The sequence below is a fragment of the Mastacembelus armatus genome, chromosome 7, assembly GCF_900324485.2.
Source record: "Mastacembelus armatus chromosome 7, fMasArm1.2, whole genome shotgun sequence".
Taxonomy (NCBI): domain Eukaryota; kingdom Metazoa; phylum Chordata; class Actinopteri; order Synbranchiformes; family Mastacembelidae; genus Mastacembelus; species Mastacembelus armatus.
Window position 1 is genome coordinate 14,610,065 of NC_046639.1, and position 19,811 is coordinate 14,629,875.

Sequence of the window (19,811 nt, forward strand, 5' to 3'; positions counted from 1 at the left end):
AGAAGCATTGGGTCAGGTATCAAACCTGCTCTCTGTCCAAATTGAAAGACTGTGCTATCCATGCTGAATCTCAGTATAAGGAGACTGAACGGAGGGACAAAGCGAAACCCAGGAAAGCAAAAACTCAATTTTCCTGCAAGATGCACTTCCTGGAGATGCAACCATCCTCTATCGAGATGAGGGCAGACAGGGAGGCTGCGTGGCAGAGGCAAAGACAGCTCATCTTTGTGTGATACTGGCGCCAGCAGAACTGTGATCACAAAAAAATTGTGCACCCAGAGGAATAAAATTGTCATTTGTACAATCAGCTAATGTCATAAAAAGTGCTGAAGCCAATTTAAATTACTGATAATTTTTCAGGGAAAACTGCAAAAAATGAAAACAGCTGCCCTGTTAATTTTTTGGGATGGGAAGTAATGTGTGCTCCGGGAATATAGGAGCATCAGGGTTCAGTTAAAGAGTGAGAAATCACTCTACTTGCAATAATGATTTATACATGAGAAGGACGTGAGAAACTTCATGGGAGTAACTACAAATAAGTTGGGTGCATATAGGACCTTGAAGACACCAATGTGGCTCTGTACAGTGTCTGAGGAAGACTATCAGTAAAATTCTCCTAGAATTAAACGTTACCTAAGTCCATGAATGAAAACAGTGTTCCCTTTATTTTTCCATCATTCCCTCTTTTTATCACTAAGACAATAGAAATATGTGGGGAAATGATTTCTCTAAACCATCACTGTAACACTGCTCTGAATTGGACTTTCAGTATCAGAAATCATAAAAGAAAGACATATCAAAAGAAAAATGTATACAGAATCACCTCAGTCCACCTAAGCATAAATATCTCAAAGGTACACAAGGTACACTTAATGTTACTTGATTAATTAGCACATTAGTCAGGGTGAGGGTACCATCACTGATCCCCTTATTGGTAACTCATTTATGTTGTTTGTTAGGACTGATGGCTTTGGATGGAAATTGCATCTTGCATCTTTTTTTTCCAGATAAAACAAATCATAAACAACAGTTTTTTTATAATCTTATCAGGGACACTTCCAGTTAACGTCTTTCTCGACAAGTGCTAGCTCTGTGTAGCTCCAGTTAACACTATGCTGCAATTTCACGCCGGAATTATGTGTTTAATGTTACCTAGCTTAAGCTAACTGATTTTTATCAACATGCAGTTTTCACTTCAATTTCATCTATATGGTGCCAAATCACAGAAAAGTCCTCTCAGTACTATTTACATAGAGAAAACACAACAAATTGTAAAAAGGCAGTACTGTAAATACAATACAAAGCCCCAGCCTCTTTGGTCTTCTTGTCACCTGGTCTGCTGGGGCTCTAGCCAGCCCCATCATTCTGTGGCCTAACAATCTTTGCCCCCTGCCACTCCACAGACATTTGTCACCTCTGCTTTAAGCCCAACTCATCCTCTATTCAGCTCTTTACAGTAAAAACACATTTCAGTTGTTGTTTCAGTTGTTCTGAGTTTTGCTTTTGGGTTCAGTAAATTGCTCATCTCTTACCTGTGTGTATGTGTACTTGAACTTCTATCTTTATGAGCACCATTGTGAGCATAATCTATCAATGTGAGAACATTTTTACGGTCCTCCTGTTTACAACAGGAGTGTTAAGAGTTGCGAGTTAAGACTTGGTTTTAGGGTTAGGATTAGGGCTGTGCGTGCGTGTTCAGTACCTATAATGGGACTATTGTGTGAGTGTCCTGGGATCCAGCTGAGAGAGAGACTACGATGATCAACATCAGACAGAGCCAGCGCCTTGGGAGGATCCGGTGGTGCTGAGGGTCCAACAGAAAATTCTCAGTGTTCAAATTTAAAGACAGACTATCACAATGACACATAAACCCATCTTTGAGTCACTATGCATGCATGCACACACAAACACATCTTCTACTACTAGTGTCATACCTACTACAGTGATGGAGCCACTGGCTTTAACATGGTCCAGGTCAGTCATAACTTCACAGGAATAAGGTGCTGTGTCACTTGATTGTACATCTGTCACTTTCAAAGTGCCATTCTCAAAAATAGTGTACCTACACACACAAACAACATGTATATTTTCAGTTTTCATTTTAGTGCCAAGTGTTTAATGATCATCTACAGCAAAACTATGCAGTGTTACATATACATATACAATTTCTGATTTATTTCTGTATGTGGTGGTGGGGTGTGATCGCTGCAAGGCTGCAGGGGTTGCTGTGGGGCAGCGGCTGGGGGAACAGCGGCCAAATGGGGAAATTGGGCTCAGCTGGAGCAGATTAAGTTTAATGTCCGGCCTCTTCATATAGGAGGACGTGTGAGGCAGACGTGGTGGGATCTGACAGAGACAGAGCGAGACGACACAGCAGCCAGACCCACGAGCCTGCTAGAAAGCAGGACTCAGAACATTAAAAAAAAGCACATTAAGTCCCTGAGAATTGTCGGTTGTGTGACACTGTGGGCAAACCTGCATGGTAGGAGCGACGTGTTACACTATTAAAGATTTAAAGATCACTTGTTTTGGATCACTAAACATTTCCCTGATTTAAGCCATAAGGAGCCCAGAGCCTGGGGCAGTTATGAGCTGGGCCCCTTTTATTCCCCTAATAAACTGAGAAAACTTACTTGGACAACCAGTAGGTTATGGATAATTGCAGCAACTCCCTTAGAACACTTGATGGAACTAATGAGGACTGTCTCATTAGTCCCAAATAAGGCTATAAAAACTTAACGTTAATACCCTTAAGTTTTGCTGTGGACTGATACATCTTACTGTGCGTATTTACTTGTCATCTGGTGATGACTCTTGCAGTTTGTGCCCATCCCTCCGCCAGACAATAGGGTAATTGAACAATTGAGGGTCTTTGTAGAAGTGACAGTCCAGTAGAGCGCTGGTACCTCTCAGAGCACGCACATGCTGGGGACTTGTTAGTATCACTGTTCGATCTGATGTGAAACAGGAAAATACAGAACAGCAGTTTATGTCTTCTTTTTTATCCCAGACTTTATTCATTTTAACACCATTAATAGAGAATGAAACAACCCTTTATCTTATCTAATCCAAAGTAAGAGGAAAATATTAGACTATAATAGTAGAAAAAACAGGAACAAAGAAAAAAAAACAAGATAAAGTTAATCCTCCCACTCTGTCCCACCCACAGTCTTGCCACTTTGCAATTCATAGAAACTGGAAGCAAACAGTCAGAGGCTGTCATATCTTTTAAATATGACTTACTGAAAACTTCCAGATGAGCAGTGATGGAGATATTGGTGTGTTTGATAGAGCAGGTGTATGCTCCACTGTCATCATGACTGACGTGAGACAGCTCTAAGGTCCCACTGGTCAGCAGGGAGATACGAGGGTCTGACAGCAAAGGAACTGTATCCTCCCCTTCCCTACAAAGAACACACACACGTAGACATACTGAGCCTTACGATCATTTTTCAGACATGTCAATACAGCTTGGTCTAACCCAGTGTTAATTTTGTATTAGAACTATCATATGTACTCATATGTACACACAGCATCCTGCTGCAAGACCCTCCAATGCATAGTGAGAGCAGCTAAGATCGTTGGTGTCTCTCTCCCCTTACTCCAGGACATCTACAGCACCTGTCTCACCTGCAAATCCCTCAACGTTGCAGGTGATCCCACACACCTGTCACACAGCTTCTTCAGTCTGCTGCCATCAGGGTGGAGGCTGTGGCCAGGACCAGCAGACTGAAGGACAGCTTCATCAACCACACTGTCATGAAGCTCTATTCTCAAGCTCTCTCTCTCTCTCTCTGCCTTTGTCACCCTTCTGCCCCCCGCACTCACAAACTCTGACCTCTGCTCTGTTTCACTAACATGAATATGAAGCATCTTACATTCTTACATTGAGTAACATTCTACTTCTGCCATCTGACATTGATGCTTCCTTGGAACAAACTGGTTTATGAAGTAATGTCATTTACAGTCAACTGAGAATTAGACAAATTAACAGTGAATGATTGTATGGTGCCATGTGTATGGGTGTGTCTGTAAATGCACTTGGGGATGTAGTATAGTGCTATATACACTACCAGTCAAAAGTGTGTGTGTCCAAACTTTTTAGTGTAGTCTATAGAGCACTATACTGCATCCCCAAGTGCATTTACAGACACACCCATACACATGGCACCATACAATCATTCACCCACTCGCACACCAATAGAACAGTCACCAGAAGCAACCTAACACTTTGACATCAGTTTTCATCAGTGTTCAGTTTTAGTCTTCTATTTAAAAAAACATATACATGATTAGGCCCCGTGACCCTGGCTTTCAGGAAAAAGCTGGTATAGAAGATGGATGGATGGATATACATGATTAGGTCGACTGTTGTTGATTTACTTTAGTTTTAGAGAACTTGAGATTTAAGATATTTAGTTTAGTTAATTAATTAGTTAGTGAAATTGTTGTCTTATATTTTCATTCTGAGGCTACAGCTGTCACCCTCTGGTGTGTACAGTTACCATGGTTATAGGTGTTGTGAGACATAGTGACAGTGTGGTGCTGCATTTTTCTATGCATCTTGGTATGGGGAGGCTTCTCCAGTCTGTATATTGAACAGCATTTCTTTTGTCAATAAACTTAGTTGCTATACAGACAGAAGAAGTTTAATAAATGATGGGACAGGGAGAGAAGAAAGAGAAGCAATATCTGTTTGAGCACTGTGTGCCTACAATATCAGAATCAGTCTCAGATTTATAGCCAAGTATGTTGGACACACAAACAATTTGATTTTGGTACAGTGGCTCTCAGTTTGCTTGTCACAACGAAGTCACAATTATATACATACATCCATCCATCCATCTTCTATACCCGCTTTTCCTGGTTCAGGGTCACGGGGATCTGCTGGAGCCTATCCCAGCTCTCTCTCGGGTGGAAGGCAGGGGTACACCCTGGACAGGTCACCAGTCTGTCGCAGGGCCACATATAGACACACAAAGACAGACAACCTCACACACTCACACTCACTCCTACGGGCAATTTTAGAGTCACCAATCAACCTAACATGCATGTTTTTTGGACTGTGGGAGGAAACCGGAGTACCCGGAGTAAACCTATATACATACATGAAAAATAATGTAGAAAAAAAAAAAAAAATAAGTAGAAAAATTAGAAATAACTATGAGGCTATAACTATGAATAACTTAAGAAATAGGTTATGTGTAGAAGAGCTTCAAGGTGATTGTTGTATATTTACAGTTTGTGATTTTACAATTACACATATACAGTTAGTGCAATGGTGTAGGAACACACTTCTTTCTTTACAGAAAAGACATACTTTGCATATCAAGCAATCGTGTTGTTTGTTTATCAAAGAGCAGACAATGCAGAGACCTGTCATTACATGGTAATAATCAATATTTTATATTATTTAATATTTTACTATTGTTTTTAGGCTTAGGTCTGTAGTGTTTCATCTTTCTCTAACACAGGAGGTCTGATAGTTCATCTCAAGCAAACAAAAAGGTCTGAGGTCACAAGTTTGCATTTTTCCAGTAGATGCCCACCCAACAAAATCACTTTAGCATTTAAGGAAGCCTTCATTTCTAGGACTGAAGATTTTTCCTCTGTGAGACACCACACCTACAGTACATGTGGTCAGGTCCTGCATGGGACACAGATCTACACAGTGCTTTTTCAAGACAAAGCAATTTTTTACAAAAATTAACAACACATTTGTGTTTAATAACAATACTTTCAGACAGGGTCTGTGTCTAAGGTTGAGATTTTTTAAGAAGAAAACAAATGCTGTTTGTTTTTTAAAATAAATGCAGTGAAAAGACCCAAACCATCAATTTCTCTCTCAGTACTCTTTCACTCTATGGCCACTCCCTGCCCTGTCTGTGACTCTCAGCTCCACGTTCATATATTGTTTGCGTGAGTGTCTTACCATGTGACGTGTGGTCGTGGCGAGCCAAAGGATTCACAGTGTAGTTTGATCTCTCCACCTTCAATAACTCTGTACACCATTCCGTCAGAGGACAGGATTTGAGGAGATAGCTCTGACAGGCACAGACAGCACAGAGAAATTATTATTTAGCATAAAATGGTTTGAACAGGATAGGAGGAACATTAGCTAGACACTGATCTGTATACATACCAACAACATGGAGGTAAGTGTTGAGAAGGATAGAGCCATGTTTGTTGGATGCCTCACACTGATAAACAGCAGTGTCAGCAAATTCAACATCCTTCAGCCACAACACACCACCTGACACACTCCGACGAGGATCATCATCCACTTCTTCACAGAGTAGGATGAGAAGAACGCAGAGAAAGAATATCATGAGGGATGGAGGCCATAAAGAGATTAAAAACAGGAGTTAAGGACTGAAGAGTCGGACGTCACGGTGAGTTTCCTTCAGCAGATTAGGCAGCAGCTGTTACATGTCCAACCTCCTATGTCTCTCTGTTCACTGTTTGTCATTTTAACAGCTGTGGATCTTAGTAGGTCCTTTTTAGTCTTGGCAAGTATGTCTCAGCACACGTATCCTGCCCAATACAGTAGAGTGTAAGAGGCTCTTTAGATCCATCAAATGATCACTCTTCTTCCCTGAAATCTATTTGTGGTCATCAAGCTTTGTGTAATTTCATGAAAAACTGATCCAATTAAATTGTTTACTGTAAACAGATTGCTGGGCATAGAAATCAAACATGTAGACTAATTCAGTAATTTAAGTCATTTGCAGAAACTGTCTCTGAAAATCATGTTTTGCTTGTACATTTTAAGCAATAAATAACTCTTCAGTATATGGTTAAGTTTAACAAGTACTGTTTTAATAAAACCTTTGTTCTCAAAAAATATAAATAAAAATAATAATAAGTTGACCTTTGGTATTTTAACACACAAAAACAGGTAAAGAGATACAGAAAACATTAAAAACTTCATGTACCTGTGATCAGCTGACCATTGATGCTCCAGGTGATGGTGGGGGTTGGGATGCCTTCAGCCTGACAGTCCAGTCGCACAGTTTCTCCAGGAGCGTAAAGCAGACTCTGGGGCTCCTTTACCCAGTAGGGAGCCGCTTTTGAGAAGCAAACAACTGTAATTTAACACTGAACACTTGTTAATTTAACAAAAAAAAGAAAAATCCTCGGATTCCTTACATAAAATGAACAATGAAAATTACAAACAGAGGTTAAATCATGGCTCTAAACTAACCACCAATTAAAGATGTTACAGAGTTGCATTATGGGAATTGTAAGAGCCAGCTGGTGCTTTCATTTGAACTGGGAAGTCAGATTTCCAACGTTTATGTCTGATATTTCTCTCTTTAAAAGTCATACCACAATACACTCCAACTTCTTTATGTGCACATGTTTTTATGGTGTTTGGATGTGCAAAATACCACATAACATGGTGTATTGCTAACCATAGCCTGCATGGCTAGATCAGTTTTCTGACTTGGTGCACTATATATATCAGCTTGTGTGTCATCTTTCAAGATCCAACATAAATGAAATGCAACAAGTGTTTTGGAGTTTGACTGACATATTCAAAGTAACAGAAGAGCTCTTGGCCTCAATTTTTGAGTCCCTATGTCCACAAAAATGTGGTGAGTCAGCATTCTAACAGAGTCCAGTCATGTGCTGTATGTTGCTGTGTATTCTGCAGCCTACCTTCCACAGTGACAGTAAAGGAGTGTGTGGTAAACCCATGACTGTTAAAGGCTTTGCACTCATACTCTCCGTCATCATTCTCACTGATGCTGTCAAAGTGAAGCCAGCGGTCATAGTTATCCAGTTCACCACTTGTTTCATGCAGGCTGCCATCCATCTTTTTCCATTCTACCTTTGGAGTGGGTCTGCAAAAAGAGACATAAGAATGTAAAAAAGAAAAAAGAAAAGAAAAAAAAGAAAATTCATAGAGAGTAGGGAAGATGAAAGGACATGGATTAGTTGGGTAACATATCAAGGAACTTAAGAGTCTGTTCATGAAGTCAAATGAAAATAAATGGTGAATTATCATTGTTGTACTAATTAACTGTTAAAACCCACAACATTAGTTGCACTTGTATGATTAAAATAGGACCCTATGGCTGCTTTCAGAAATATAATGTTGTAGGTCCAAAACATACATTCCCTCATTTTTTAATAGTTTAACAGTGGATGACTCAACACACATGTTTATTATTATAATCATTATAATATTTACAAGGCTGGAATGACAACTGCTGTTACACTTTGTATTTTCACATTAGTGATAGTGATTGTTTAAGGTGGAATATTTTAACTTGTCAGAGTTCAGTCAAAAGTTTGGACACACCTGTTTATTCAGTAGTTCGTTTCTGTTTCTTTCTGCATTGTTAATTAATAGACTTGAAGATAAGATAAGAGATGAGATAAAGTTTATTAAAATCCAAAGGGAATTCAGGTACTCTTTTAGGGAATATAATAAGTACTAAGTAGTTAAAGTAGTCAGTAACAGTCCTGTTCATGTTGATTAATCGTCTGCCATTGGCTAAGCTGTTGTATAGCCTGATGGCCATGGGGATGAAGAAGACGACATCATGATGAAGAAGCAGATGTCAAAGAGCAACTAGACTTCATTCTAAGATTTGAAAACTATGAATTAGCACAGGTGGAATTAAGTAGTAAGTAAAAAAGTGTTGGAAGGGGCAGTATATCAGGCAACCTGTAAGAAAAATCTGTATATACACACAGACACTCAAATGGCTATGCACACACTTACAGGCCTTTGGGGATACATTCAAGGGTGACACTATGACCCTTAAGAGATAGTACTGGAGTGTGGGAGCCACTGGGATGCAAGAGGTGGGGTTTTTTACCGTGAACATCATTACCTGCGGAAGAGAGAGAGGGAGAGAAGGAGACAGTGAGGGTGAGAGAGTGGGAGCATATAAAAATCAATACAAACTAAACTATGATTTATTCATTGTTAACTGATTTAAATAAGTTTTGTTCCTTTTTTCCTTGTTAATGATTTTTTTCAAGATTGTATACTTAAATTCTAAAAAAACCACATCCCCAATTGCAGAAAACCATATCCCCGATTGCTTTTGTATTGTTTCTGAAACAACATTGCTATTGTAAGCTAGTTATCTGGACATGCAGATGTTAGCGGCAATTGCAGACAACGGAATGGGGGTGCTGAGGGTGCTGCAACTGACATGGCTGAGCACTGCAGCATTTCCTTTGTGGGGCAGCCTTCCTCATACTGTTCAGGCTGAATATACAGTGGCAATAGAACGAATCAAGGAGGCATATGGACAGCAGCGGTTTATGGATCGCTTCAGAGCCAGCCTTTTGGCCCACCCTTGTGCTCCACAGGAAAGTTTGGAGATGTATGTGGCGAAGATTAGCAGGCTAGTGGATGAGGCTTTTCCTGAATACGGCGATAGGGCCCAGAGGGAGGAGAAATTTTGTCGTTTCCTTGCTGGTTTGGATCCTGTGCTCAGAGCTAAATGCCATGTAAAAGGAGCAACGAATTTAGAGGAGGCAGCGATAATTGTGGGTCGGTGTGAGACGTGTGTCGGCTAGTGCTGTGAATGAACAGATGCTAGATACACTGGGCACCATCACTGTAACATTCCAGCTGGGAACTGAGTCATGGCAGCATGTGCTGAGAGAAACCATACAGGCTGTGTTGCTGGGCTGGACTTTCTGTTGAAAAGTCATGCCTTACTGTACCTCAGACATGCTAAGCTCCAACAGTGGGACATCACGGTCCCTCTACTTACCAGCAAAGACTTTGTTCCGACATGCCGCAATGTGTCACTGGCAACCACTGTACATTCGCCACCTCTCAGTGAGTCCTCTCAGTGGTGTCAGTTAAAGTGTGTCTACCCAACGCAGCTAATGTAGCAAGTCACTTTGTTGGATACCTAGAACCCAATGTGGCAGTCTTTCAGTCTAATAGTAGCTCACACACTGGCTGGGGTTCACAACAGACAGACAAAAGCTTGGATTTTGAATCCTACTGGACATGACATTTCATTGAAACAAGGGATGCACCTGGGTGAGCTGTACTCAGTTGATGATTCGGATGTTCAGCTGTTCCATGCCCCAGTTGATGTAGCTGCAGTGACCTCTTCTGTGACTGTACCTCCTATATCGCTGGACGAGTCACCTAGTTCTGATTCAGAGAACGCTGCGCAGTCGGCTTTGCTGTTGGAATTCCATGACATTTTCAGCTCCACCAAACAGAATGCTGTCAAATAGCTAGTGAACCATTACATAAGAACTGGTGAGCAGGCTCCCATCAAACTGCGTGCACATCGAACTTTAGACTTTTATAATGGTGGCGATCTATGCCGATAGGCCTTTCCAACACCCCAGCTACATTTCAACGTTTGATGAAGCTGGTCCTCTGAGGGCTCCTGTGGCACCTCTGCATGGTATACCTCGATGATATTTTGATTTACAACAAAACCTTTGAGGAACACGTCAAACCTCAAAGAGGTGTTTTTGAGAATCCATTCTGCAGGGTTGAGATTGAACCCACACATATGATGCCTCCAACCTGGCTGTTGGTGCGGTTCTCACGCAGGACAGAGATGAGCGTGAACATGTGGTGGTGTATGCCAGCTGGCCATTGAATTTCACACAGAAGCTTTGATCATGAGTTCAAGCACTACAATGGACTTTCCTCATTTACAATTATCACAGACCATCGACCACTCTTAGCTCTTTGGCAAATGTCCATTGATGATGACCCAACAGGGAGAAGAGCAAGATGGATTTTGGAGCTTGATCCATTGAACTGGGTCGCAAGGATGGACAACATCATAACACGGATGCACTTTCTCACTGCCCTGAAATGCCTGACACATACTGTATGTGGCGGAGTATGGTGTTAAAGGGGCACTGCAAGTAAATGTGGTGAGTTCTAATCAAACACGCACTGACACTGCACGTTCCTCTGAAGTCAAAGATTCTGCAGGTGATGCGACAGCAGAGAATTCACTTGACAATTCAGACAGCATGTCTCTCATTAATGCATTGTCCCACAGTTTACCAGACACTAGAGCTATGCAGAATGCTGACCTTGACATTAAGACTGCTTTGAGCTGGGTGGCACACACCCAAAGAAATTACTAGGAGCTTCTCAGTGCTTATGGAAGCTTTGGACTGAATTCAACCATCTTTCTATTACTGATGGACTGTTATGCCACTCTGTTTTCTGACCCCTCACAAGTAAACCTGTAGTCCAAATAGTTGTTCCCTCTGCATTCATTTCTAACATTCTTTTACAACTTCATGGTGCCCCAGCTTCTGCCCATTTCTCTTCAGAGTGTGTGTGGGAATGGGCAAGACAATTTTGTTACTATCCTTCCATGTGGGGACATCAAGAACTGGTGTGAGCAGTGCGAGGCGTGTAAGACACGGCACAGTCCCATTCCTGCCTACCGTGCAGCGAAGGGTGGATCCCAGTCAGAGAGGCCATTTGAAAGAGTGGCTATGGACATCTTAGAGCTGCCTGTGACTTCAAAATGTAACCGGTATGTGCTGGTTGTCGAGGATTACTTTACTAAATTTGTCAATTTGTATCCCTTGCCTTATCAGTCTGCACAGACAGTTGCACATTGTCTGTTTGAGGACTATGTTCTACTTCATTGCGTTCCAGAGACTTTGCATTTGGACTAGGGTCGTCAGTTTGAGGCGGAGGTGGTTCAGACTCTCTGTCGTCACACCATGTTTTACCATCCTCAATCAGATGGCATGGTTGAGCGCGTTAATCGAACTCTGATTGATCAACTGGCTAAGACACTTTTGACTTATGGTGGGGAATGGGACGAGTATGTGAAGCATGTGGCATTTGCGTATAATACAACCCCACACTCTGGCGTCGTTTCACGCCCTTTTTTTTTTTAACCCACGGTCGGGAAGCATGTGTTCCCGCTGACGTACTATTACCCACATGTTGAATTTGTTTCCTCATTGCTGGCAAAACTGGACTCTGCCTTTAGCAGCATGGATGCACAATGAGGCAGCTCATGACCCTCAAAAAGTGTACCATGATGTTTGCTTGCGTTACCGGCCTTATGATGTCTGTGCCATGGTATGGCTCCACAACCCAGCGGAGCGCCGCATGAAGCTGGCACCCCATTGGAAGGAACCTTATAAAATTGTGCAACTCACGGACTTGTGGTGAACTGGGTCTTATCGGCTTGTCAATCCTTTTGACGTTGGTGAGAGGGCACAAGTAGTGCATTATAATAGGGTGTGGCCATACACATTACCTGTTTCTTCCATGTCACAGGGCATGGGGGTCGGATGTTTCTGGTGGGGCTGAGTGTGTTTCACCCCAGAGAGATCTGAGTACTTTGTCTGATACACAAGGTTCTGTCAAGAAGTCTGAGCCAAGTGTTAGTACGACTGGGAGAGTTCATAGACCTCCTAGCCCCCCAGGATTTTGTTCTGTATTGAAATCACTATGCCTCTGTGTATGGGAGAGGGTTGTAATGATTTGTTCTATTACTGAGCCTGTTGTTTCTCTATACAAGCTTAAAATTTAAAAAAAAGTGAAAACATGGCAAGAAAACAGCTCAGACATATAGCTAAATATATAAAGAGGTATGTTGTTTTTCTCTTCATTGGCTTGTTGCAATCATGTTAAAAATGTGCTCTGCTGTTTTAGTGTCTTCTTGTGAACGGATCTTTCTGAATGTTATTCTGACACATAAACAGGACGTTTATTTTGTGAGGGGGGACGTATGTAACAGACTGATTTTGTGATATTGCATCACTTCTGGATGTACATGTACAGGGAGTCATTATGTGTGTGTGTAATACATTTATATTGCCTTAGGGCTTGCTGCAAATAAGCAATGGGCATGCGCGCTTATCCACTCTAGTGTGCTGTGGGATTCAGGAGTCTGGCTGTGTGTGTGATGGAGAATAAACAGTTCAGACACTGTCGCTTTTATTATTTTGTTATTCTAAGTGTTGAGGCAAACCCTGAATGAATGCCCAGTCAGAGTTACAAGTAGGGCTGCAGCTATCGATTATGTTTGGTTCAGTATTCTATCAAATATTTCAGCGATTACCCAAGTAATCGGATAAAATAGACTCTGAATAGACTCTTTAAACAATAATACTATTGTGTAATGCATGACAGAATTGACAGGTTACCTTGAAATGACGTTACCTTGTGTCAGCTCCACTGGATGAGCCAGTCTGGATCACAACTAGATTTTTTTTATTCAGAAGCATTGACAAAGTGCTGTTGTGGTACGGTAGTTCTGTTTTACAATATACACATTGCACCGTGTTTTCATCTTTTTTAAGTTTGAAATGATCCCAAATTTTTGACATGTTCTTTTACGGACAGTTTCACTTTCTGCCAACTTTTGATACTGAAATGCATTGTGCAACATTAGTGATTATTGTCTGTGTGGAACAATGATCCCTAGGCGTAGCATGTTCGATAATGCAAGTGATAGTAATTAAACGAATCCTTGGGGCAAAAGATTTGCTTGAAGGATTTTTTGTAATCGAATTTCTCGATTTCCTTGAGGGGTCGCTGTAGCTCTAGTCACAACCACTGCAAAACTAAGCTAATTTAATTTAGCAGAATCCAGGAATGGATGTTGTTGCATAGTGATGTTGTCACATTGTTTCTCCTTGAAGTTCGCCCTGTGTTTTCTTCTGTTTGCTTTGGACTTTTATCATCTTCTGGTTTCTTTGGATTTATACTCAGGTTGTATCTTTTGAGTTCTCTTTTACTTCAGTGTTCCCTGGGACACTGAACCTGGGACACTAAATTAATCAAGTGTTAGTATACTTGTGTTTTCTGTGTTAGTCTGCATTTTTTAACCCAGCCTACACGCAAATTAGCAGACAGGGTTCAGCAGCCATGGACACCAGAGCAAAGGAGGAACAGGATTTTTGGAAAGTAGCTAGAACACTCAACAAGACTAAGAACAACTACCAACTACGACTAAGCAACTTCTGTCTGCTCATGCATGGAGTGATTGGGTCAGGACCATCCCTGTCTCATGTGTAAGCAGAGGGCTATTCAAGTAATCTCGGTAAAGGTCAAGCTCTGTTCTTTATCTTTTTTCTTTCTCTCCCCCTCTGGAAATTCTGTGTGGCTCAAATTCCTCTTCCCTAAGTGACGCAGATCTGGTAGTCTCCATTTCCCAGTGTGTTTCCACCTTTGGTACCCTGCGGCTCTCATCTCCTTCCTCACCTGCTTCTCCAGAGCCCCAGCTCTTGAAAGGAGGAAGCAGGTGAAATCCCAAGCCTGCCACCAGCCAGCTCTCCAGCACCCAAATCCTCAGGCGATTCTATCATCATCCTGAGCAACCACTGGATTCCGCTTGCCGTGGAGGCCACCTTCCAGAGTTGCCCCATTTCCAGCTCATCAACGGGGTTGCTCTTTGGAGCTGCTAATGTTTCTGATACATATTCCACGACAAGCGAGAAATTTGTTTTCTTGAGGTTGCAAGAACAAGAACAAAGTTAGTTCTCGCACTTCATACTCTATAAGAAACTCAGGTGCAGAACTCCTGGGAAGTCCCTCCCACTGCAGCACACTTCATGCGCACTAAGCATTGTGGGAATCTCACAGAAACAACAATACAGCGGCTAAGGGATTGGATATTGCCATGTTTTACAACAGACTCTCTCCTCTGTACACAGCATATCCTCTTTCCACAAATTATTAACCATTTGTGTGTCTTTATATGCCGTACAAGATGTGTTATAAAGATTTTCATACTTTATCACCGCCTCTGCCAGCTGTTCCCCAAAACGATCCATTGCTATTACAGCCACCAGTGGAAAAAGCAGGAATGAAAACATTCCTGCTCTCCGTATTAATCACGCCCACTTCAAATTTCTTCAAAAATGACGTCATTCTTTTCTTGCAGCCCTAGGAGGGTTGTATCTTATGAGTTCTCTTGTACTTCAGTGTTTATGTTTACTGGGACACTTAGTTATTTAAGAAATCCTGTTAGTGTTTTCTGTGCATTTTTGAACCCAGTCTACACGTAAATTGTAACAGCCCTAATACCAAGAACAAAACACTAAGAGTCTTAAATCATCCTAGCATTTCAATATCTGTATGCTTGAGTGGCTACAGTTTGTAATTGTGTACTCACTGGGCATGACAGTGAGGTTGACAGCGGTTTCAGGCAGAATAGTCCTGGCTGCTGCATACTGGGCATTGCAGATGTAGTCATCTCTGCTATCACTCTTTATAAGATTAGAAAAGTACAACTTCCCATCCAGGCCAACCATCACTCTGTCACTCTGCTTGATGTGCACCATCTCTGAGAAAAATAAAAGAGGATAAGTTTAAGGGACAATGCAGACAAGAAGGAAAAAAAACTGTGAAAGTTGTTGTAATTGAAAGTGGATATATAGAGAGTATACAGCATACATTCTTTCTGCTTTACATTCTTTCTTCTTTGTTATTCTGTTATACAAAAACTCCTTCAGTATTTGTTTTTAATTGCCTTCAAATAATTAACATTTTTTAGTGAACTGCAGTATTGACTTTCAAGTGTATAATCGAAAAGAGCACAGTCACCAGGATGAGGGGAAAAAAGGAAAAAAAGAAACATACAGAGTTGAGGAACATTGTCTGCCAGTGTTGCACTCATTAGTTTGAGTAGAAATACTCTGCAATGCAACATAGTGAGGCAAATCACTCCAACAGGCCCCTGAGTTGGAATGAGTACACTCCTCGAAGGAGTAACTTACAGAGATAGATATACAGTGAGACAGACTGACTGCACAACAGAAAAAAATATCTTACTGTGAAATAAACTGGCAAATGAAAACCAGGACACACAGACTCACTCTTGTCCATCCAGTGAATGTGTGGTAGAGTTGAGCTTTCTGGAGGGTTGCAGGACAGGATCATGCTGTTTCCTTCATAAGCTGTCTTGTATATTTTCTGTTGTTTCAGAAGAACAGGTTGAGCTGAAACACAGAGCAGTGTGATTATTAGTTAAAGACTTACATACATTATCATACATGATTAATCACCAACAGCCTCTGGACATTTAATTGAATGTCATTATAGCCTTCTCTTTATCCTGAATAGTAGGGATAAGAATTACCAAAGGAAGGGTATGGTACAAGCAAGGGTAAAATTATTTATAGTCAATGGGGTGATGAAAAACAGGTGAAGGGGTGTCTTGGATTGTCTGAATGCCAATACTCACTCCAAACTTTGTTTCAACTGCATACTTTATTACCTGTACTTTGCGCCCCTGAATTGGAACAGAGCCTAGGAGTTGTATTTTAGCGTGAACATAAGCATTTTTACTTTTTCAGCAGTACAGTATTACCTTCAATTGAGACAAGAGTGCCATCATTAATGACTTCTCAACAAACTTTAATTCAATTTCAATTCAATTTTAATTCAATCTGCCTCGACCGGTTGGGGTGAGTGGATAGAGGAGAGAGAAAAGAACAGCAACAATAAACAACAAATAGACACTGCAGGTTGGTGGGGCCAGTAACTGCATATCAGCAATATACAGCTCCAGGACCAGGGATGCCTGCAGAAGGTACAGGGTGAGAGAGAACAGAGAGAGAGGGAGAGAGCACAAACTAGGGGAGAGAGAGCACAAAGTTAGTGACATTCAGTGGTGGCATATGTGAGGAGGGAGGAGAGGAGGAGAGGTGAAGGCAAGGGAGGGGATGGTTAGGGTAGGGGAGCTCAGTGCATCGATGGTCCTCGGGCAGTCTAGGCCTATAGCAGCATAACTAAGGGATGGTTCAGGGTTACCTGAAGCCAGCCCTAACTATACGCTTTGTCAAAAAGGAAGGTTTTAAGTCTAGCCTTAAAAGTACAGAGAGTGTCTGCCTCCTGAACCCAGACTGGGAGCTGGTTCCACAGGAGAGAAGCTTGATAGCCATTCATGAAGCTTGATAGCCCATTCTGCTTTTGGAAACTCTGGGAACCACAAGTAGACCTGCACTCTGAGAGCAAAGTGGTCTATTGGGATAATATGGTACTATGAGGTCTTTAAGGTATGAAGGAGCTTGATCATGAAGGGATTTGTATGTGAGAAGAAGGATTTAAAATTCTATTCTGGACTTTATAGGGAGCTAATGAAGAGAAGCTAATATAGGAGAAATATGATCTCTCTTGCTAGTTCCTGTCAGGACTCTGGCTGCAGTATTCTGGATTAACTGGAGGCTTTTTGTGGAGATACTGGGACATCCAGATAGTAATGAGTTACAGTAATCTAGCCTTGAAGTAACAAATGCATGGACTAGTTTTTCTGCTTCATTTTGAGACAGGATGTTCCTAATTTTGGCAATGTTGCACAAGTGAAAAACAGCAGTTCTAGAGATTTGTTTTATGTGTGAGTTAAAGGACAAATCCTGGACAAAAATAACTCCAAGATTTTTCACAGTAGTGCTGGAGGCCAGGGCTATGCCATCTAAAGTAGCTATAATTTTAGAAAAGGAGGACAAGTATAGAAATAAGTCCATTATCTGAGGCTAAGAGAGGATTGGTGACTTTTAATAATGCTGTTTCTGTACTATGATGTGCTCTAAATCCTGATTGAAAATCTTCAAATAGTTCATTTCTGTGTAAGTGGTCTGATAGCTGCTTAACAACAGCTTTTTCAAGGATTTTAGAAATAAGTGGTAGGTTGGATATTGGTATATAATTAGCTAAGACTTCTGGATCAAGACTAGGCTTTTTGAGTGAGGGTTTGATTACTGCAGTCTTAAAAGCCTGTGGTACCTCATACTAGAGATAAATTTACCAAGTCCAATAAAAATGAGTCAATTTTAATGGCAGGGTGACTTTAAGCAGTCTAGTCAGGATGGGGTCTAAGAGACACGTTGATGATTTAGATGAAACAACTACTGATGTGAATTCAGAGAGATCCATGGGAGAGAAGCAGTCTAAACATAACTGAGGTCTTACAGATGATTCAAGAGCTACTGTAGTAGAAGATTCATTTATGGCAGGTATAGGAATCATCTGATGAATTTTATCTCTAAGAGTTGTAATTTTATTTGTAAAGAAACTCATAAAGTCATCACTGCTGAGAGCCTTGCTGCAGTGCTGAAAAGAAACGTGGGATTGTTCTTATTTTCCTCTATTAGTGATGAATAGTATGCAATTCTGGCTTTATGGAGAGCCTTTTTATATATTAATAGACTGTTTTTCCAGGCTAGATAAAATTCCTCTAAATTTGTGGAACGCCACTTCCTTTCCAGCCTTTGTAAATAAAGATGGAATCATTTTCTTAAATTTATTAACAGCATTGTCAGATAAACATCTACCGTAGTGGAATTTTCTTCCGAATGCTGCATGATCCATTATCTTAAATTCTAAAGTTATTAAAGAATGATCTGACAAAATAGGATTTTGGGAAAAAACTATTTAGCGTTCAATTTGATTGAAACAGTGGGTGAGCTTATTAACATTTTAAGTGAAACCAATTGAATCTAATATTGAATTAAATGCAGTGCTGAGACTGTTATTTTCAACATCTACATGAATGTTAAAATCTCCCACTATAATGACTTTATCTGAACGAAGCACTAAATCAGACAGGAAGTCTGGAAATTCAGTTAAAAACTCTGAGTAAGGGACAGGTGGATGGTCCACAATGACAAGTAGAAGTGGTTTTTGTGTTTTCCAGTTTGGATGTGAGAGACTAAGAGTGAGGCTCTCAAATGACTGTTCTGAGGATGAAAGTTTAATAAAAGTTTGAGTGGAAGATTGCAGCTACTCCTCCAACTCGACCTGTGCTTCGAGGAACATGACAATTTTTATGACTGAGTGGGGTTGATTCATTCAGACTGACATACAGTGGGTACGGAAAGTATTCAGACCCCTTTAAATTTTTCACTCTTTGTGTCATTGCAGCCATTTGCCAAAATCAAAAAAGTTCATCTTATTTCTCATTAATGTACACTCAGCACCCCATCTTGACAGAAAAAAACAGAAATGTAGAAATTTTTGCAAATTTATTAAAAAAGAAAAACTGAAATATCACATGGTCATAAGTATTCAGGCCCTGTGCTCAGTATTGAGTAGAAGCACCCTTTTGAGCTAGTACAGCCATGAGTCTTCTTGGGAATGATGCAACAAGTTTTTCATACCTGGATTTGGGGATCCTCTGCCATTCTTCCTTGCAGATCCTCTCCAGTTCTGTCAGGTTGGATGGTGAATGTTGGTGGACAGCCATTTTCAGGTCTCTCCAGAGATGCTCAATTGGGTTTAGGTCAGGGCTCTGGCTGGGCCAGTCAAGAATGGTCACAGAGTTGTTCCGAAGCCACTCCTTATTTTAGCTGTGTGCTTAGGGTCATTGTCCTGCTGAAAGGTGAAACTTTGGCCCAGTCTGAGGTCCTGAGCACTCTGGAAGAGGTTTTCTTCCAGGATATCTCTGTACTTGGCCACATTCATCTTTCCTTCAATTGCAACCAGTCGTCCTGTCCCTGGAGCTGAAAAACACCCCCACAACATGATGCTCCCACCACCATGTTTCACTTTAGGGATTGTATTGGACAGGTGATGAGCAGTGCCTGGTTGTCTCCACACATACCACTTAGAATTAACGCCAAAAAGTTCAATCTTGGTCTCATCAGACTAGAGAATCTTATTTCTCATAGTCTGGGAGTCCTTCATATGTTTTTTGGCAAACTCTATGCGGGCTTTCATATGTCTTGCACTGAGGAGAGGCTTCCGTCGGGCCACTCTGCCATAAAGCCCCGACTGGTGGAGGGCTGCAGTGATAGTTGACTTTGTGGAACTTTCTCCCATCTCCCTACTGCATCTCTGGAGCTCAGCCACAGTGATCTTTGGGTTCTTCTTTACC

General features: G+C 41.2%; 1 protein-coding gene across 3 annotated transcripts in view; it reads right to left on the reverse strand.

Moving 5' to 3' along the window:
• The window catches only part of LOC113146195 (neural cell adhesion molecule L1.1-like), a 68,919-nt gene that overhangs the window by 17,583 nt on the left and 31,525 nt on the right, over nt 1–19,811 (reverse strand). For all 3 annotated transcript variants that reach the window (XM_026333525.1, XM_026333524.1, XM_026333523.1), the window contains 11 exons: nt 15,814–15,936; nt 15,111–15,281; nt 8,735–8,846; nt 7,663–7,847; nt 6,936–7,067; nt 6,143–6,286; nt 5,933–6,044; nt 3,244–3,404; nt 2,795–2,954; nt 1,935–2,062; nt 1,703–1,804 (listed from right to left, as the gene is read on the reverse strand). In XM_026333525.1, the coding sequence (XP_026189310.1) occupies nt 1,703–1,804; nt 1,935–2,062; nt 2,795–2,954; nt 3,244–3,404; nt 5,933–6,044; nt 6,143–6,286; nt 6,936–7,067; nt 7,663–7,847; nt 8,735–8,846; nt 15,111–15,281; nt 15,814–15,936 (1,530 nt within the window). The remainder of the gene's footprint in view (nt 1–1,702; nt 1,805–1,934; nt 2,063–2,794; nt 2,955–3,243; nt 3,405–5,932; nt 6,045–6,142; nt 6,287–6,935; nt 7,068–7,662; nt 7,848–8,734; nt 8,847–15,110; nt 15,282–15,813; nt 15,937–19,811) is intronic.